At 42.1% G+C, this 21,644-nt stretch overlaps 2 protein-coding genes across 2 annotated transcripts in view; one reads left to right on the forward strand and one right to left on the reverse strand.

Annotated features, from left to right (window-relative positions):
* The window catches only part of clstn2a (calsyntenin 2a), a 138,583-nt gene extending 123,148 nt beyond the window's left edge, over positions 1-15,435 (forward strand). Inside the window, exons 11-18 of the mRNA XM_061840138.1 lie at positions 2,746-2,912; positions 3,969-4,117; positions 7,358-7,563; positions 7,638-7,805; positions 8,883-9,028; positions 9,203-9,323; positions 10,394-10,584; positions 12,036-15,435. Of these exons, the coding sequence (XP_061696122.1) occupies positions 2,746-2,912; positions 3,969-4,117; positions 7,358-7,563; positions 7,638-7,805; positions 8,883-9,028; positions 9,203-9,323; positions 10,394-10,584; positions 12,036-12,257 (1,370 nt within the window). The 3' untranslated portion in view covers positions 12,258-15,435. The remainder of the gene's footprint in view (positions 1-2,745; positions 2,913-3,968; positions 4,118-7,357; positions 7,564-7,637; positions 7,806-8,882; positions 9,029-9,202; positions 9,324-10,393; positions 10,585-12,035) is intronic.
* A 1,597-nt stretch (positions 15,436-17,032) lies between these two features.
* The window catches only part of spsb4a (splA/ryanodine receptor domain and SOCS box containing 4a), a 78,871-nt gene continuing 74,259 nt past the window's right edge, over positions 17,033-21,644 (reverse strand). Inside the window, exon 3 of the mRNA XM_061840139.1 lies at positions 17,033-20,119. Coding sequence (XP_061696123.1) covers positions 19,992-20,119 — 128 coding nt within the window. The 3' untranslated portion in view covers positions 17,033-19,991. The remainder of the gene's footprint in view (positions 20,120-21,644) is intronic.

The raw sequence follows: 21,644 nt of genomic DNA on the forward strand, positions 1-21,644 counted from the left end.
GGCTCTTGAATTTTGGTATGTAAAATAGCAAAGTGGTACTGTAAATGACAGCAAAAATGAATAACGACATGGCATGAATTTAAAAGCAATTGAAAAATTAATAGCAAAACAATGTGAAAATGGCAGTCATAAAAAAAGTGCACTGGTACATTGAGTTCAATTTCTTTTGTAACCAATCTTAATTAAATGTATTTGTACAACAGTGATAAAGAAATGACATTAATCCTTTCCAGCCCACTCTCTCCTGCAAAATAAAAACAAAAAATTAATGTACTGAAATTATGGCCGGGTGAGTAACGATAGCAGGTATCATCATGGCCTTTCTTAAATTATGTATTTTAATGTGCTTTATGCTTTTTATGCAGACTAATTTCCTTGACAGGTACTGAATAGCCAAAATAATCAGTTTTTACTGACAGTCATAGCTACTTCGTTTAACAATATGTTTGTTACTGTGATGTACTAGATTATACTGAGAGCTTTTTTTAAGCACTCATTACAGGTAACACAATAGTCAAAATTTTAGAAACACCTCAGTGTTATGTCGTGCTGTTGTTTAGAGGATTTATCAAGTCCAATATTGTGACCAGTGAGTGTAAATTTCCCAGTTCCGTCTTCATTTTGGTCCATCAGCCTACACTGCAAATGTGACAGTGGCATCTGTAAAAAGTGCAATAAAAATGTCCCCCTGCCCACTTTATAGCAACAGTGTGTGGGTTTAAAACTCAACAAGGGAGAAAAAATGGCCCCCACATGACGTCTCCTGAGGCAGGAAACAGTTAAAGCTTTTTGTTGTCAAAAGACATGAAGCGGTGGCAACACCCAAGTAAGTACTTCCTTAGAGAAGGAAATAAAAGAGGCTAAGACAATGGAAGCATCAGCAATCTGGCATCGCTGATTCATAAACGTGAGACACCAACACTGACAAGTGGCATAAATACTTTAAGAGCTACAAGGAAAATAAAGAGTCGAAGAATGGTGGCAGGAAGACTCAGTGAAAGTGACGCTTTGGGTATCGAATTGCATGTTTGTGGTTCTATTTATTAGCTCTTAAAAAACAAAAAAAGATGGATTTCCTTGCTGTGACAGTTGCAGAGCATTCTAGGACAAACATCCGTTGCATCTGTCAAACTCGTGCTCCAAAACCCTGAGAGGAAGCGTCGGAGTGTGTACCGTATGTTGCTGCGGCGGATGTTGGGAGCCTGTCGGATCACATTTACATCATTAGGCCGACACAAATTCAAGCAATGTCACACAGGTTTTGCTGTTTCATGTGGGGAATATAGTACAGATATGTCATCGAGAGGGACCGTTTCAAAAGTATGGTAAAAATGATGTAAAATTGTTGTACCTGTCCAAAACGCCCTGTTGAAACTAATCTTAGCGTCCATCTGATCGGCCTGATCGGCATCGAGCAGCAATTAGCATTTTATGCTGATCGGTTTTAATGTCATGATTAGCCGATCCACAATAGATATTTACTCCGCTTTGCCATTGTTTACAGTCTATTTGAATTCAAAAGCTAGTTATTTTTAGTCTTGCCGTGTCTTTTGACGTAGTACTGTAAATATATGATGCAGTTATTTAAAAAAAAACATGTCGGCAGTGTGGGACCGACACATCTGAGAGGAACATCACATAATGTGTGGCTCAGACTACAAGACAAATTTGGTCTTTCACGATTGCAGTACTGCAAAAAAATATTCTATTTCAATACCACCGGCTCCTGTCTTTTAAAATCACGGGTTTTATCTTGTCAACTCAAACCCAACTGGATATACTTGTTACCATGGCAATGACATTATGACATGTGTGTTATAAGAACAAAATAGGGGGAAAACGTGTGCTGGTTGTCACCGGTGCTCAGAAGATTACGTTTATTTAAGGATTGCTCGAGGTACCTTCACATACTTTTAATACAATGGAGCTCACAAGCAGCCAAGAAAACGTTATGCAGCATAGAAAGCTAGTGCTAGCACTTGTAGGTTAACATGCTTGTATTATGTCAAATCACGGTCTAAAGTTACTGTGTTTGTGAAAGAATTTAATTATAGTAAAGTAATTGAACTAGGGGAGAAATAGATGAACAAATACAGAATTTGTCATAAAGATATTTTTGAGCAATGAAGTAAAATTTGATCATTTCACATGGCACCCCTGAAGGTTGCTCACTTCCGGCCATCGTTAGCGAAGCTGCAAATCGGCTCAGTCTGCGCTTCTGCGTCCGTCGCAGTTTAAGGTTGCTGGCCGTCTCTCATCATGCCGATTTCTTTCTGGATTGAGCTGTGTCTGAATCTCACAAAAGGAACGCCACGGCTTCATTGTTTCTCCGCCATACTTCCTGCGTGAGTGACATCATTACGCTCTCGTGCGACGCAGTCAAAACGGGGTGCTTAGGAACTGACACAGTGGTACAGGTTCATTTTGTGTGAGGCGGTACTTGGCAGGAACAAAAATAATCCAGAGTTGCGAAAGATGATCTTTTTTTGTGGAGCAATCAAAACTGTTCAATTCTTTGTTGCTGTCACCCATTGAGCACATTGTCTATGCAGCTTCTCCCATTGAATTATATCGAAGACATCTTTTTCTCCTCTGTTCCTTTCCAATTGTCCTTTATTGACCCACTTTTCCTTTTCCTCATTCTCGCTCCCCATCCACCAAACCTCACCTCTCTTATCGCCTTTCTCTACTTTCTCTTGGTCTTCCTTATCTCCTCTATTCTCGCCCCTCCTCGTTCCCATTTAGGTGGCGAAGTAGCGACTCCGAGGTTCGCCCAGTATTTCCACGGCAGCTTGTCGGGCCTGACAATCCGCCCGGGCCGCATCGAAACCCAGAAGGTTATCTCCTGTTTGCAGGCCTGCAAAGAAGGTCTTGATATTAACTCCCTTGAAAGCCTGGCTAAGGACATCAAGGTGTGTGGTTATTGGGGGAAAGGGTTAGTGATACCCCCCCCCCCCCACACACACACACACGCACACACACACACTGTACTCTTATAGTTAAAAAAAAAAGACATTGTCTCCTGCAAATTCATTTATTAAACAGCACTAGCTGTAGGTGCTATAGGAATTTGTCAAGGGAAAAATGTCAACCTTCTTTTAGTACACAAGAGACAGAACAAGCACGCTGAGAATAATGAGAGCTAAAATTTAATAAAAACTTGGCCGGTAAGGAGATGCTTCAAATACAACCTGACAGCTGCCTTCGAGGAATTGTCTATTATTTCTCCTCAGGAGAGGTCAAATGGAGTCTTCCCACGTGAATGGCCAGTTAACGGCCTCATACAAATGGCGGCGCTCCAACACAAAACAGACAGACAAAGCGATAATAACAAGGTCTACTTTCTTTTCCTCACCCTGAAATGAAAGATTGAGGTGATGGAAAAAGATAATTTTCTAACAGAATTGAAAAGTTGTTTATGAGGGGAATAGATTCCATGTGATAAATTAATTTTACATCCAGAAAAGAAGTTAATGTATGTGAGTATTTTTTCAAGAAAAGGAAAAAAGGAGTCTTCATTCAGAATATTAGACCTTTTTTTTATTTTTCTATAGCGTACTAGTACTTTTTTTATTTATTGGAAGAAGACCCCTTTTTTGTAAAAAAAAAAAAAAAAAAAAATCCTGCAATGATGTCACATTTGTGTAGCGATATATAATTTTTGACCTTAGGTAGGAAGGTGTATTGATTTTGGTGATTTCTTTTAAATGATATAAGATGTGATAAACATTATGAATTCAAAATCACATCATTAAAAACATAGTAAAATCACTTAATTTTTGCTATTCGTCAACAACCCCCAGGCTACTCAATTGTTAATCTCATATGACGGTCAAGTGACTCATGAATTCTGGTCACCTTGATTGTATACATTTGAAATATGAATTAGTTTTGTCACGTTTGTCCGGAGCTCTGTGTCAATCTTGAATGTCTTCCAGCACAATTGTTTTTCCATTTTATTTTTGCAGTTCCATTTCAACCCTGCACAGTCAATGCTGGTCGTGGAAGGGGAAGATCTAGACAGCATCAACACAGCCATGACCAAAGTGTCTTACATCAACTCTCGCCAGTTTCCCACGCCGGGCCTGCGACGGCTCCGCATCAGCACCACTGTGCTGTGAGTGCTTCTGTTCTTTTTAGCTCTTTCCATCCATTTTCTATTGGGCTTGTCCTCATTTGATAGAGGTGTGAGGTGTACACCCTTGACTGGTCGCCAGTTACCTATCCATTTTTTGCTAGAGCCTATCCCAGCCATCTTTGGGCAAGAGGTTGGGTACGCCCTGAACTGGTCACCGGCCAATCCCAGGCCACATAGAAACAAACTCACATCCATACCGACGGGCAATTTACAGTCTTCAATCAACCTACTTGGTTGCTAGTTAATTGAAATTTATTTTATCATACATCAGCATGAATTAATCCCAGACCTGCCTGTATGGAGTTTGCATGCTCTCCCCGTGCCTGCGTGGGTTTTCTCCAGGCACTCCGGTTTCCTCCCATATCCCAAAAAGATGCAACATTAATTGGACACTCTAAATTACCCCTAAGTGTGATTGTGAGTGTGGCTGTTTGTCTCTATGTGCGCTGCGATTGGCTGGCAACCAGTTCAGGGTGTTCCTTGCCTCCTTCCGGTGACAACTGGGATAGGATCCAGCACTCCCCGCGACCCTCGTGAGGATAAGCAGGAAAGAAAATGCATGGCTGGATTGCATGTATTAAAATTTCACTATTATTTTGGGATGCATTTTGTGCGGGTGCTGGAAAATGAAAGATGCACGAGAGTGTTCCTCTATCGAGCCAAGCCCTAAATCAAGTGTGTCAAACCCTTTTTTGGGGGGGGGCAATCATTTTCCTCAAAAGGCTGAAAGCAAATATTACATCATGAATTTATTACATTTACAACGTGCAACTAATGTAACTAGTTTTTGAATCAGAAATCAAGAATGATGATTAGTTCAATTGCTGTTAAAATTACTGTATAAAGATGTAGGGGAACAAAAAAATGTTTGCAGTATTGAAATATTATTATTTATTATATGTGCCAATTTGAAATGTTGGCACAAATAGCAGGGATCGTGCAAGTGTGGGCTTTGACACGAGCGACATAAAATGAAATGGTGGACTAGATCTGTCCCCCAGGCCTTGAGTTTGACACCTGTCCCCTAAATTATATACACTGTACATTCAGAGTGAGTAGTTATGTGCCTCGAGGTGTTTCCGGCATGGCAGTGCAAAATAGTTCTCATAAAACAAACCCCTCTCAGCAGGATATAAATCGGGGGATGTCAAATTTTTAGGGTCCAGGGACCACTTGCAGGGGACACGTTTATCCCAAGGCTTCAGAAATAATCTTATCAAAATGGCAATTAAAAACAAGTACCATATGCATTCCTAAATGCCACAGGAATGAACAACGTTCCCACCATTGTGTGACACGCTCTACCGACTTTCATGAGGTTTTTTTGCGTGGATAAAATGCAACACGTTGTACACGAAAAAATGTACTTTCTCAGCAAATATTATTGTTCCACTTGATAAATTGATTCAAAGTGCGTGCTCGCATATTTGCAAAGTGACACTGTGTCAATGTGTCATTTTTATATTTTTACACTTTTCACCGACTCCGAACTGAAGCTGTGTGTTCTCTCCGGATAATAGTGACTTTTAACAATCTTATCACGTGGCCATGCGAGTTCAGCGCATGGAGTTCATGAAGCGTTTGTTCGCATGATTGCGCTTTTCAAGCTCGGGGGAGGATGGCCGTGATGCAGGCCCTCGGCGATGCCATGTTCATGTTTGTGGGGGAAAAAAAAAAGTAATACAATGTGGTGACGATTGTCACGCTCCTCTCGATGTGTGTTTACACCTCAGCTGCCGTCAGAACAAGACACAGCAACAAGCTGCTGCACTTTCACATGAGTCTGATTCTGTGCGCTTGAATAGCAACTGTGAGCAACTTCGCCTTTGGTTTGTTGCCTCGTGTTGTATAATATTTTTATGTACTGTGCAGTCACCGGCTGTGGGGCGGAATCCGATTCGGTCGAGCAAGAATTACACTTGCGTGAGGAAGACGATTTATTGAAAAGGCTACATTGTAACAGCCACATTGTGAAGTCTGTCCGCTCCTGAGCTTCTTGACAACCGCACAGTCGATACAAAATGGAAATAGAAAATCTTTCTTTGTCAGTGCACAGTATGTAAGTATGTAACGTTGCCACGAGCCATTTTTCTCTTATGGTCCACGGAATCTGAGCTTGCACGTGACAACAAAGACAAAGCATCAGAATCTTTTCAAGCTCCTATCCTTCATGTTTTTTGCTGTTTCACTGCGTAGTAATTTGCTTCCTCTCACTTGGATAAGACCGAGAATCGCATTACATTGACACTACATTACAAACCGTGTTATTCAATTCAAACCTCTGCGGCATTATAAACTGGAGAAAATTAATAATTATTGCAGCCAATGCACGGAATTTGTGCCGGCTAGCTATTCACGCTCTTATCCAAGCGTGATGTTGAGGCTTCGATGAACTTAACACCCATGTTTACCCAACTCACGGCCCGAGGGCGAGATGGGGCCCGCCACATCATTTTATGTGGCCCATGAAAGCAAATCATATTCATTAACTTTTAGGTAAATTTTTTTTACATTTAGATTTTTGCTCAAATCTTCACCCAAATTCCAGATAGTCATATTAATAACGAATAATGTTAAGATATTGCATTTTACGGTTGCCAAAGCCTTTTTCTACAGTAACAATTATCCTTGTCTTCTGATTTTAATACTAGTTAGCTCTCAATTTTTTGTGTAATAATATGATATATATATATATATATATATATATATATATTATATATATATATATACACACACAGCATCAACTGGTAATAATATGCTTTGTTGATTAAACATTTATGTGGTTTCGCTGTTCTTAATGACCCACTGAGGGAAATCATAACTACAAGAGAGAAAAATTACTTTGACACGCTTATTGTAGTGAGAGTAGTTTTACATGTCCCTCACACATTAAACATATCTAAACTGATTAAAACACACTTTATAAAGTACTCGCACAGTCGTCCAACTAAGAGGCAAAACGTGCTCGCTTCAATTTGTCACTCCCTGTTAAAGTTGAAAAGTGACACAAAATAAAAGACAGGTAAACATTGTATATTTAAATACTAAAATGATCAACCCACCCTTTTTTATTTTGTCTATCTGAGTCAGTCAACTTTATGTTAATGCTAATAATGATTTCTTGAAAATTGGATGCAAAGCATGAACTATTCACCATCCATTAGCATCAACACACCCATAAATTACTCCCTGTGCCGTGTTATAATATTTGTGTTCCAGGTGTTTTGGGGAGGACGCGTGTCTCTCCGTCCCCGATGTCAAAGCAGTCGTCACGGTGCAGCCTCCCAGCGAACCCAGAATCACCATCACGGGATCCAATCGACTGGTCAGGCCCGCCGTTGACCTTCGCGCTCCGCTGGGCGTGGCTCCTTTCAAGGAGCTTTACATCACCAGCACAGTAACAAAGGGAGACGGCTTCAGCGGATGTAAGAAGTCTGCACGTGCAGGTCACGTCTGATGCAATCGGCAGTCCGGTTTATTGTTCTGTCCAAACGTGCAGCCCGCAGGCCAGGTGTGATGGAGGTGATGCATAACTTGGACTATTGTGATATCCTGGTGATTGGGGACGAGCTAAATCCCGAGAGAGAGAGTCTATATATTCATCACAGCGCTCTGCTGGGAAAACACCTGGATGCCACCAACTCCACCTCGGGAATATCAATATACGGTGAGCATTCACACCCAACTTAAATGTTATACTATTATCAGTAAACCTGCGGCTTCCGCTTTCATTTTTCTGTGCTCATACTGGTTCTCTGCTATCGTCATCTCCATCTTGTAACAGGATGTTGGCTGGATTTCCGTAACTGATTCTTTAACGCAATGGATGTGACGTGCAGTGGATTTTTCTAACTGGGGTGGGTTTACAGAGGAACAATGGAGGGGAAATCAAAACAAAAGACAGACAAACCTTGGTAAAGGAGCATGAACGTGTGTTCTGAAGGTGACATTGCATAGATCTGGAGGTTCCTGATCTCACAAATATGCACCAATCTGTACTGTAGTAGATTGGACTTCATGTTGCATGGAAGACAATTTAGGCAAGCTGGTCGTTCTCCCGAGTGTTTGAGCGGTCCAGGTCTGTACGGGGAACAGGTGGAAATACAAAACAGAAAAGAGGTCCACGTGCAGGGGGGCTGGAGCCGTAAGACGCTCAGAGGAGACGTGCGCTCCCCGTTTCCGTCCCAAAGGGGCTTGCCCGTGAGCTGCCCAAGCACCTGCAAGGGTAGCCCGGGAAGCTGGTGGGCATGCCTTGCGACGGGCAACGGTCTGATGTGTCCTCACCACCTGGTGAGAGGTTGGTTCTGCTGGCAAGGTGCTTGAGTGAGGAAGCGCCCAAAGCGGGGGTCCGGTCTCTATGCCCAGCTGAAAGAGCGTGTGGTCATTGTTTTGGTAATTATAGGCTCTTTTATCACACATAGCACATACAAAGAGAGCATACACAAATACTTTTTGTCTCTTCTCAGTGGGTAAAAATGACTTCTTGCTCGCAAAAACTTCATTGCATGTCTTCCTGTAGACCTCAGTGCTGACCGGCATCGTGACATCGTATGACACGCGCCTCCATGTTCAGACTTGCCTTGTACACACATAAAAACCCACACAAAACAACTCCTGCTAAATCTGCGATATAGCAAAACAATTTACGGACCAATCAAGTGAAATTTTCCTGGTTGGGAATGGCTGGTCTTTTGTGATAATGAATAAAAGTATGTATTAGGGCAGATTTTTTTCTGTGTGTAAGGTGTGGATTCCATGGCGCACTATGAGCAGGCGCTGCGTCAGGTGCGCTACAGGAACTGGCAACCTGCCACCCTGACTGAGAGAAGGTTTCGACTCACCTGCTCGGAACTTAACGGCCGTTACACCAGCAATGAATTCATCTTGGAGGTGAGCTCTGCTCCCCCCTCCCCCCTCTCCACTTTCTTCGAGGACATGCTGCTCTTGATCCTCAATGAGTCTCCATTCCGCCTCGTGGCCCAAGTGCCGCACGGGGGCTGGATCCTCTTGCTCGCCGCATTCGCAATCCGTACAACCTCAAGTGTTCTTGTGTTTCCACTTCAGGTCAGTGTTCTTCACCACGCAAAGCCGGCGGAGCGCGTCAATCATGCCGTGCCTCAGCCGCAGTACATGAGGGCAGTTCATCACCCGCTCATGATCCACACGCCTAATTCCCACATGTCAGGTAAGCCTGCCTCATGAGGTTAGAACTAGGACTGTCGCTATTGAATATTTCAGTATTTGAGGAGCCAACTACATTTTTTTATTGAATAATCGGGTATTTGGAGCAGTTGTGTTTTTTCAATTATAAATACACATGCATAACATACAGAAAGTAATACGTTTTCTGAGCCTCTTATCCTCACAAGGGTCACGGGTGTGCCAGAGCGTATCCCAGCTATCTTGGCTGGGTGCACCTTGAACTGTTCGCCAGCCAATTGCGCGGCACATAAAAACAAACAACCATTTGCACTCATACACCTACAGGCAATTTAGAGTCTTCAGTCAACCCGCAGGTACAACCATTTCAGGGTGTACCCCGCCTCCTGCCCGTTGACAGCTGGGATAGGCACCAGCACTCCCTGTGACCCTCGTGAGGATAAGCGGCAAAGAAAATTGATTGATGGATGGGTGGATGGATGGATGGATGGAATAACTAGTGACAAACCTGTGAGACATATTGTGCGTTGCTTTTTTTTTAATCCTTTCTTCTAAATGTTCACTGATCAAAATATTTCATAACTGGTTAAATAAGCAATGCCATTGCTAATATATTTAGTTTAGGTGACATTGACAAGCAGAAGGCCCTGTATCTCAGTGGTTAGGGTACTGGTTTGGTAAACCAGGGGTTGTGGGTTCGTATCCCACTGGGGCCTCCACTCCCTGAGAAGGGTTGCGTCAGGAAGGGCATCCGGTGTAAAAAATTGTGCCAAACATATATGTGCGTTCATCTGAGATGACACGCTGTGGCGACCCCGAAAGGGACAAGCTGAAAGAAACAACAACATTGTCAAGCAGTACCGGTTCTGAAGGACCTTGGCAGATTAGATTGGCATAGAAACATTTAGCGCGTGAAATTTGAGAAAAAAAAAAAACATCCACGTACTGGAAGCAGACCAATGAAGTAATAAAATTGACAGTTGAGGATAAAATAATGCAATTTAATGAAAAAAAAAATTCAAATTATTGTTGTAAATGTAGGTCAGTGCTTCTGATGGTGTTGAGACCAGTGTAACACTTTTTATTCTTCCCCAGTATCAGCTCCTCCAGCTGCCACAGTTGTTATTGTGGTCTGCATCGCCGCCCTGGTGGTGATTGTGGTGATTGGCGTCTACAGAATCCATGTCACTCATCAGGAGAACTCCGGGGACCAAGAGGATGGCGGCAAAGGGCCCGAGGTGGACTGGGACAAGTCTGCACTCAACATCACTGTAAACCCCATGGAGGTAACTCGGATAACCGAACGTTGATCACCCTTAAAGTGGGACTGTCATCCCTATAAACATTCTAAAATAGATATAACAGTATTCACTCAATGTCTATACGAAAAAAATAAATGTGAGCGGATCGTGCGTCATCCATGTGCAAAGTTGCGCAATTGAGTGTCCCTCGACATCCAAGTGGTCGCCATATTCGTCGCGTCCTCTGTCCTTGACGTCATCGTCACTTCCGCCGTTGAAAACGCGCAGTGCCTGCTACTATGGAAGTCAAACAACAGTGATATTCAGATTTTTCCGACGCCCCTTCTGACACCGAAGCTCTTTTCGAAAAGGAGAACACCACACAACCGAGTGAAGTTACCGGGGCAATATTACACTTTTGTTTCGAGCCATATTCAGATGATACGCGATCACGGCCAAACCGCATCCCCGCCCGATCCACTTCCGCGGCGGAGATGAGCCATCGCGGCTCATGGCAGCTGGCCGGTGTGGCTTATGACAGAGCCGAGCAGTGCTGCTTTAAGGGCGTGTTCACAGACGCCACAGTACTGAGCAAAAAAGTGGAGCCGGGGCACTTTATACGCGCACGCGACTGAGTAATTCTCGGCTGGGTTCTTCAGAGCTGCCCCTGTCGCAAAGCCCAACACGCAGCCTTCGCAGAAGCTGTGACCGCCTAACGCGGCGCCTCACCCGGTGTGGCTGATTTTCGGCACCGTGGTGGCATATAATGGAGCCGAGGCGTGCTGCTTTTAGAGGGTTGTTCACAGCCACCGCAGTACACGATGAACACTATCGAGCCGAGGCTGAGTGAAACATTGTTGGCTGGGCGACGCGCACATTGACACATTTCATACGCGCATCTTTTGTTACGTTATGAGAGAGACCAATTACGTGGTCCGCCCCAAACTATTATTTTTTTTAGTAGCTGTATACACACCTATCTGTTATTTGGAACCCACGAAGCTCTCGTCCTCTGCACCTGTGCAATCCATTTTTCACAACGACCATGGTCTCTTTCAAACTTATGAAGGGTAATTATATTCTCCCGAGTGTTCAAGCAATGTCCAGCAATGCAATGAGCCGGCATTTTGGCTAACACGAAGGAACAACGAGCTACCTTCCCGGAGGTAAAACTAATGGAAACAAAGTCCAATAGGGGGCGCCGTACTTTACGCCACTTCCTGCTTCTTCTCGAAAACAAATCCCTAGAGAGGATTTTCATGGCAGGAGTTACAAAAAGCTGTATACGTCAAAATCATGTTTTGTGGTGAAAAAACAAATGGGACCATATTGGCTGTGGTTTTTTCATTAATAACATACCAAAAATCATCCATTTCATGACAATCCCACTTTAAACAATGAAAACAAAAATATTTGTACTCTTAATTGAACCATTGAATAAAACCACTGAGGGGGAAAAAATTACATGTACAGTTTTTTTTCTCCCCCTCATCCAGAATGTGAGAGGAGCTCATGCGCTTAGTGAAGGAATGAGTGAAGAGCTGTGTAGGGAGGGAGAAGACAAGGATGAAGAACATGTGGGAGGAATCGCAAATGCAGAGTCAGATAACAGCGATGACGACGAGGATGAAGAGGAGGACGACGATGATGAGGAGGGGGTGGTGGAAATGGCAAAGGAGACGAATCCCAAGTGGCACAGGTCCTCCGGAACATACTGACCGCAGAAACACGTACACATAAGATTGAAAGATAGGTACATATACTGCACATATACTGTAAACACTGCGCTCTCTCTTCCATCTCTTGCTTGACACACGCACATACACACACACACGTATACACTAATACACACGTACACGCGAGCCTTGCTCTTGCCGTTATTTCCAATCAAACATTCCCCCCTGCTGGACAAAGTTGTAACTACAGTCCAAGCGGTATTCATGATTTACGGAACATGAACAAAAAGAAGGAAATCAAAGCAGTCTTGTGTTCTTACTTTTGCATTAGCAGGGGTCCAGTTCAATAGTCATGAACCGAGCATGGTGATTGGAGTACGTACTGTAGTTCTGACCCAAACATAAACACAAAAAGTTAGGGACTGGGCTTTCGTGTGAAATTTCAGGATTTGGAGGTTGAACCAATTAGCAGATGAGGTCGTGCGGGTCAGAGAGTATGAAAAATGGACTAGTGGTGGGTGAGAATAGGAGTTAGCCTCGCTAGCTGTGGGTCTTTCGCTTGCTGCTCGTCTTAAAATATTCATACCCTCGAGACCGCAGGACTGGGGGCGAGGAACCGAGGCTGTACAACATACGGACGTGTGGAAGGAAATATGTGACCAAAATTGGATCACGTAGCGCGGTCACTAGCAAAATATGCAAGTCTATCCGCAAATATCATAAAAGCACAAGTGAAAAAGAAGGAGAGAAACAGAGAAATGGTGAACTTTATTTGACCTTCTTGAAACTTTTGAATGTCCGACGTTCAAGTGGTTTTTGCACAACAGCGAGCTAAATGGCGAAAGTCACTGTTTTGACGCATGAACATTTACAAGTTAATCCACTTCTTTCCCTTTCTGTGACTCCTCCAATCTCTCCAATCCGCAGTCTGCCGACGCCACTCAAGGCTCAGTGTCTACTTTCTGTCTGCGAACATCCTTCTGATGCTTCAGACAGGAAGTGGGCCCTGAGCTTATCCTGAAATTTCAACCCAGATAGATACCCAACATCTCTAACTTTTTGTGAGTAGTGTATTTGATATTTGAAATGAAATACATTTTTTTTCTGAATTACTTTTGTACCATTTACTTTTCCAAAATTCTAATGGAAAGAGAATGACGACTACACACCCATATGTAAATTATCTTTATGTACAATTGCACACAATGTAGGAACAATCTTTTTTTATTTTTATTTTTTTTTTTAGTCATTGCACTGCTTTATTGTCCTTCAATGTGGCACAAGAGATGGGAAGTAGCTAAATGTTGGCTTTCAGAGTAGTTCGTAACAGAGTTGTCAAGTTAGTGCGTTCTTGTTTTCATCTTTAGCTGAAAGCTGACACCCTTTGTGGACTTACCTAGAAACATCCCATTGCATGACTGCTACCGCAGGTTTTTATTGTAAAGTATCGTGATTTAGGTCAAGGACCTAACAGACGCGACTACAGTGGTGCCTTGAGATACGGGATTACTTTGTTCCATGAACACGCACGTAAATCAACGCACGTCTCTCAAATCAACTTCCCCCGTTAAAATGAACGGAGTCACCATTAATCCGATACAGCCCCCTCAAAAAAAAAAAAAAAAAATTAAGAAAAGTAGGACTGTTCCTGGCGGCACTGTGGCTCAGTTTGAAAGTGCTGGCCTCACAGTTCTGAGGTCCCCCGGGTTCATACCTGGACCCACCTGTGTGGAGTTTGCATGTTTTCCCTGGGCCTGCATGGGTTTTTTCCGGGCACTCCGGTTTCCTCCCACATCCCAAAAACATGCAACATTAATTGGACACTCTAAATTGCCCATAGGTGTGATTGTGAGTGTGACAGATGTCTGTCTCCATGTGCCCTGCGATTGGGTGGCAATCAGTTCAGGGTGTACCCCGCCTCCTGCCCGTTGACAGCTGGGATAGGCTCCAGCACTCCCTGTGACCCTCGTGAGGATAAGCGGCTAAGAAGATGAATGGATGGATGGAGGACTGCTCCTTGTGGTGTGCACGCTTGGCCATCTGGGGGCAGTATTCACACATGAACATTTTTGGAGATGGTCACAACTCTTCAGTAAACTGGTGAAGTATTAGTGTTTTGGTTTTTTTTTTCACCAGAGGATAAAGAATATAAGGTATGCCTCTGACTATTGTTAATATTATCAGTCTACAGATTCACTGCTGCTCCACCATTTCTGTCCGTATTCGTAGCTCAAAGGGTTCGAAGAGCGTGACACTGATGCTTCTCGTGAGCCCATCTAAAGTTTTCTGTGTTAGCATTAAACTCGCAGAGTTATGTAGTTACTTTGATCACATGTAATTATTTTACTTTGATGGTAAACTTAACAGCTTCAAGCCTCTTTTATTTATTTTTTATTTTTTTATTTTTCAAGACCTGCCAAACTGATGCTTGTGGTTGAGTTGAGCCGAATGGAGGTCACTGTCATCCATTTAACACAAATTTGCTTGCACGTCAAAGCAAAGGGGAAAAAAATGTATGTGGAAAAATCGCATCTAAAGGCATCACTGTATGTCCCCGTTATCGTTTAGCTTCTTTGGTTTATCGCAGGTACTTGATGCAGAAATTATTATCATTATGCCATCAGGTAATAATCTAATAATGTGGATGGGAGGTCAAAAGGTCAGTGGGCTGCTCTTCTAATGAACTTTGGATTGTTAAAAGATGTAAAGAAAAAGAGTTTGAAGTTGCTCTCTTCTCCTCTTAGAATTCCATTTCAGTGCCTCCAAGAAAGAAAACTCCTAAAAGCAGTTATTTTAATCTTATTTTTATTATCAATAATGTTGATTTATACCCCAGCGAATATTAACAAGATTTCTGATGAGAAGTGTGTTTCCTATTAATGTCAGACGAATCGGTCACTATTTAATCCAACCCCGTCATTAACCACTTGAATAACTTTTTTTTTTTAACATCATATCAATCCAGTCTCAGAGTAGTTCTCCTCTCTCTTGCACTCCTGTTGGTCTGGTTGTTATGTCATCATTGTGGGACATTTGTCATGTTGTGCGCTTCTGCCAGAGCAAATAACTTGTTTACATACATGAAGCGAACCGTGTAAAGATTGAGTTATGAACAGTTCTTTTGTATATTCTGGGTTTTATTTCTTATTATTTGTAAACAAATGATTGAGATTTCTCCCTCTGTAGTGGTCATCCCACTGCTTTCTGTATATTGACCAATAAAGACTTTAGAATCAATCCATGTATGTCTAACTCTTTTTTTTTTTTTTTTTTTCCATGTGAAAAATAACAAATGAGCCCTGTGATTGACTGGTAACCAGTCCAGAATGTGTGCCGGCTCTCACCAGAAATCTACGGTGGTCTGGAAGTGCAAGACAAACTAATAAATTGTGAAAGACTTTCACATTAAACAAAAAAGGTTTCACACAATTTGTTATATTGTTTTGCCATTTCCATCCAGGCCACCGTAACAATCAGTTGGCTACCTTACTTATAGTTCACCTATTGGTGATTTGGTGCATTGTGGATTTTCTTACGTATTCATATTGCACATTATTTGCCATATAATCGTATTTTTATATATTGTGTGAAAGTAAACGCAACTGTGTTCTTTTCTGCGTGATACACATAATTGAGAAGGCGATCATTCACGCATCAAAGAACACTTTTCAAACGAAAGTTAACTTTCTTTGGCGAGTGCCAGGATTTGTTAGGAAGTTCTAAGACAAAACTGAAGCCGTCGGCGGGTAAACGCTGTTTTTGGCAACCGATTTGGCAAAGCCGCACAGTTGCCATTCATGCCAGGAACGTCGCAGCTATGTCAAATATGGAATTTATTTTCTTTGGTAAATATCAGAATGTGTCAAAATAGTTCAAGAGAATCAGTCAAAGCTGCAAGGAATGCAGAGTTAATATCATTTCACCTTGGTTGCGAGCATACTGTGTTGTGTGTTTTTGGTTGCAAATGAAGGATAAAAGTCCTGCCTGTTTTTCTTTTATTCTTCCCACCGGAAAGAGACCCCGGGACGACCCAGGACATACTCGAGTGACTATGTCGCTCGGCTGGCTTGGGAACGCCTCAGGATCCCTCCGGAACAGCTGGAAGAAGTGGCTGGGAAAGGGAAGTCTGGGTATCCCTGCTGCATGGTGGGTCAGCTGGAAAGCTTTGGCCTCACAGTTCTGAGGTCCGTGGTTCGATCCCGGCGCCGCTTGTGTGGAGTTTGTATGTTCTCCCGTGCCTGCGTGGGTTTCCTCGGGGCACTCTGGTTTCCTCCCACATCCCAAAACTATGCAACATTAATTGGACTCTAAATTCTCCCTAGGGCCGATTATGAGTGCGGCTGTTCGTTTGTCCCTATGTGCCCTGCGATTGGCTGGCAACCAGTTCAAGGCGTACCCTGCCTCCTGGCTGTTGACAGCTGGGATAGACTCCAGCACTCCCGTGACCCTCGTCAGGATAAGCGGCGAAGAAAAATGATGGATGGATGTATAAGATCTTGAAAGATGGTTGGATTCACTTATTGATGGGTTAACATTGGTGGCGTGCTCCAGTTTTTATGTGCGCCATCCTTTTTGTAGAGTTCCCCGAGGAAAAAGTACAAACTGCTAATTAGCAACTTAATGGGGCATTTACTAATGAGCACGACACATTCAATAACGCTAATGGACCTCAGGCCGGTGAGAATTCATTGCTAGAGTTTTCCCCTCACTATTCCAGTTGCCAGTATCAGTAGAAAAAGACATGAATCGGCATTTCTTTCGAATGTATATGTTTATTTGTCAAAGTAGTAACCATATCAAGTCTCGCTAATGGCTGCGCCCTCGCTTTGCAACGCCTGGAAAGCATCAACAGCCTTGAGTGGCGATTAGAGATGACAAGTTGTTCGGGAGGAAACTGCACACTTGACAATTTGGAGCAAAAACGCTTCACAAAACCTGCATTGAGGAGTCAGTTCACATTTTTCTTGCAGCTTTTTAAAAGCTCGTAACAGCTGTCCAGCAGCCCTCCATCATTTTATTTTCTGTTGTCCTCGTTCGGGTTGCGGTGAGCTGCAACCGCTTATAAAATAATGAAAATTTAAAAAAAAACAAAAAAATCCTGCAGACATTTTTTCAAATGGACTTTTTGCATTTATTCACATTTCTTATCTCACAACTGCACCGTCTCGCCATACATTCTACACGTGAAGGACACAACGCTCATGTTTCAGAATAGTAATAACGACAATCATAATAATAAAAGCAGCATTGAAGAAACATGTTTACACTTTCCTCCCTTCATCATCAGCATCTTTTTAATAAATTTACCTGAATGTAACATCAATGATTAGTTGAAAAAAAAAAACACCAAAGAACTATTGACATCAGAATCAAACTCCACACTTATAATATTAATAATAATACAAAGATGTAAAAAAAAAAGTGACTCAAGTCTTTTTTTTATTTTCAGAAATGAAACATGATTGGTATACAGTGTGTGTGTGTGTGTGTGTGTGTGTGTGCGCCCGCGTTTAATGATCATGTGCATTCATTCTCGATCATAAACTGCTACGGCGCAAGTTTGAAGCGGAGCCGCTCAGTGTGGCTTGTTGTCATTCAAACAAGATTCTGGACCTTCCAGAACGTCTTCCTACTCTCCATCTGTATTGCCATTATGAGCATGCTAGCACTACACTGCAATGGGGGTCTCCACCGTGAAGTACAGGGAAAAAAAAAAAAATGTGTGTGTGTGTGTGTCTCCACATGGCTTCCTAGCATGGAATACTTTGGTCAAAATAGGCAACCTGTCCAGTGCAACTTAAGACAATCAAGGAATTTATTTTTACGTTCACGTTTTAAGCCCCTTTCAGACAAGTTGGTGGGTTCAAGAGGAACATCACAACTGGAATGTACCTGTATAGAGGATTATTGGAGCCACAATGGGGGAAAAAAAAATAGAAAAATGATCAAATTAGTAGATTCTGGGAGGAGAATAGTCATAATTTGAGAGAAAAATATATTTTATAAGAAAAAATTTTTTTGTTGAAAAAATAGCAATATTTTGAGGGTAAATTTGGAATATTACAGCTTGTAAACTGTTTTTCTTTTTACAAAAAAAATGAATTTTACAAGTATAGCCATCCATTTTCTAAAATATATTCTGTTGTATCGCAGGAGACACAGACAAAAAAGATAAACTTCACATTCATTCCTAGTTTAGGTCAGCGACACCAATTATTCTGTAAGAATGGTATGAGCACAACTAGCAGTAGGTATGTGGGTTTCCTATTAGTTGTACGTGAATAAACAAAAAACTCAAAATATGCATTGCAGTACGATGGCTTCAACTTTTTAAAATCCAATACAGCACATTTAAGTACAGTTTGGTTGTATTTAACTATGTGCAATACCTTTTTATTGATTCATTTGGTAATTTTTTCCCATGTTTTTGTCATTAATCTTTTCCTAATGGTCTAAATAAAACTAAATCATACACAGAAAAAGCAATATTTCCCAGTAAGAAATCTCAGTAATCCTATTAATCCATTCCAGACACAATTTGTATTATTTCTGCTTCACATACAGAAAATAATGTGAAGTAACTGTATATGACTTACGACATAACTTGTGAAACGACTTAATGAACAGTAAACATTGCTATTACCTTTTGTTGAAGGTGATATTGACAGTCAACGCAAATCAAGTCCCTATGATTATATTATAGTCCACAAACAAATTTTCCTGTAGTAAAGCAGTTAACTAAAACCACAGATTTTTTTTCTTACAAGAATAGAATGGTAAAATCATTATTTTTTGCCATATGAAAATAGTCATATCCGTAATACAGTACAATATGACAAGAAAAGCTCTCTGGCTGCAGCTCAGCCACAACCCAAAAAAGGACAATCGCTGTAGAAAATGGATGACTGGACATCAATGCACTATTAATATTTACCATATAATATGTACTGTTTACAAAAGAAATCTCTCCCAAAACTATTTTTAAACCTCTCATAATTTTACCTTTTTTTTTCTTTTCAGTGTGGCCCCATTACTCCTCTTAACACTCATAAAATGTTTCAAAACATATCAAATGTCACTTTTTATAAAGAACCTAAAACAAAACGTAATAATGAGACCAGTGGGCCGTTTCAACTCATTTAATACTTTAATAATGCATTTTTTTAATTCAATGTTATTTTCTTTATTTAGATGAACTATTAAAATAATACACCTTCTAAAAGGCTTAAGACTTGGTGGCAAATAAGTTAAAAAAAAAAAAAAAAAAAAACCTATGACTTCTCTCTTCACTGTGTTTAAATGCTTTTCAATGTTAAAAGGGAAAAAGTCTTAGCTACGTCACACCAGCCGTGTCTGGAAAGGGGCTTCAACGCAGATCCGAGCGACACGTTGACGTCTTGAACCCAAAGAGATCTTTTTTGGTCACTGAGATTAGAAAACATTTGTGCTCCGATTCCTCTCGTCGCGCGCGTCACTGCTCGCTGACTCGTCAAGAAGGCCTCCAGGGTAGGATTAGTGTGCTTTTTCTCTGCACAGTTTCCATTCTCATCACTAGGTGGCGACGCTCGCCTACAACCACCTTCCCATACGCTCCACCGTGTCAATAATTTATTTCAAGTCCAAAATGAAAGAAAAGCAGCTCCAGACACTGCTCTCCTCACGTGTCAGTGAGTCCACTTGGAGTTCACTAGCTTGCGACCACCCTCCTCATCCTGGTTTTGCCTGCTGCTAGGCTGTGTGTGTCCTTCTGGTGCCGGTGGATTCTGCCGGAGTCACTCACTGGTACTGGAGGTAATTTTTGAGGGACTCGGGCAGAGGGAGGCTCTCGATCTCCTGAAGGCGGTCGCGACCTAGCGCCAGGCGGGCGGCGCGGCGACATAGGTCTGTCAGTGGGAGTGGCTCGGCTGAGGGGGGGAGAGCAGAGGGAGCAAAGGTTAGAAAGGACACCGAAAAAACTACTGAAACAGACAAGGGCAATTTATGGTCCAAACTTTAGTACAAGAGAGCTTGAATTACGTCGCTGATTGAGCAGAGCAAACAAAAAAATAGATAATAGGAATAATTGTGGTCTTGCATGTGGGCAAGGAGAACCACGATTAATTGAACAGTCAAACACACAAATACAAAAGAGAACACCCGCAAGGAGCTGCACTCCATCCATCTATCCATCCATCCATCCATCCATCTTCTTAGCCGCTTATCCTAACAAGGGTCGCAGGGCATGCTGGAGCCTATCCCAGCTGTCAACAGGGAGGAGGAAGGGTACACCTTGACAAGCAGCCACAGTCACAATCACACCAAAGGGCAACTTAGAGTGTCCAATTAAGGTTGCATGTTTTTGGGATATGTGTCGAAGTGCCCGGAGGAAACCCACACAGGCACAGGGAGAACATGCAAACTTCACACAGGCGGGTCCGGAATCGAACCCGGGACCTCAGAACTGTGAGGTCAACGCTTTCCAGCTGAAGCACCGTGCCACTTGGAGCAGTCCTACTTTTCTTAATTTAAAAAATGTTTTGTTTTGAGGGCGCTGTAACAGATTAATGGCAATTCCATTCATTTCAATGGGTGTAGTCGATTTCAGAGGGCATGGTGGCGCCCGGAGCTGCACTCACGTTAAGTGATTCAAACAAAGAAGCCAAGTTGAACCAAGCTGACGCCTGATAATGATGTCCCTACTCACGAGACCACACCCCTTAAAGGCACATATACATAACACTGCAACTGTGCAGTTGTTCATACTTTAGATTGTCTCAATAAACAGTCATCAGTCAGGCTTTATTTAAAAAAATATATATATTTTTTTTATATGTTTCTATGCAATATAGTGTAATTTTTCTTTATTCAAATATGGAACACATATTTCCAGGGGACTGGAACAGATGGCGGTCAAGCCTTGCATATTCGTGTTTTGACATTCACATATTCACTTTTTTTTAAGGTATCCTCTGTAATTCCCTGAAATTTTCATTTGGATGTTGGTTTTTGCAAAGGCCAAAGAAATTAATTAATTAATCTTTGGTGCTTGGTTTTGTTGTGAGGTTTAAGTCATTGACACATTTTTGCATCCATAATGGAGTCACACTTCTTCGTTGGCAGTCCTTGACAGACGTCAAACTGCAGGTATGTTTCAGCTTCACTGTGGGTGCCGCTTCTAATTGCCCGTGTACTCTCATCTTGCCACTAACATTTGCTTGTAGTCCCAAACAATGTTTATTGTGTATGAATGCCAAATGGTGAGCATAATGGCTTACTACCATTTGTGCTAGTGCGGTATCGTTTTTCCCAAAGTCTGTCTGATGTCTTAAATCTTAAGGTGTGGTAGATTTCTGGAGAGAACAACTTTGTTTGGATCTTGTGATGTATTGTTATGTGTGTGTGTGTGTGCGTGTGTGTGTGTGTGTGTGTGTGTGTGTGTGTTGTGTGTGT

Source organism: Syngnathoides biaculeatus, chromosome 13 (assembly GCF_019802595.1).
Source record: "Syngnathoides biaculeatus isolate LvHL_M chromosome 13, ASM1980259v1, whole genome shotgun sequence".
NCBI lineage: Eukaryota > Metazoa > Chordata > Actinopteri > Syngnathiformes > Syngnathidae > Syngnathoides > Syngnathoides biaculeatus.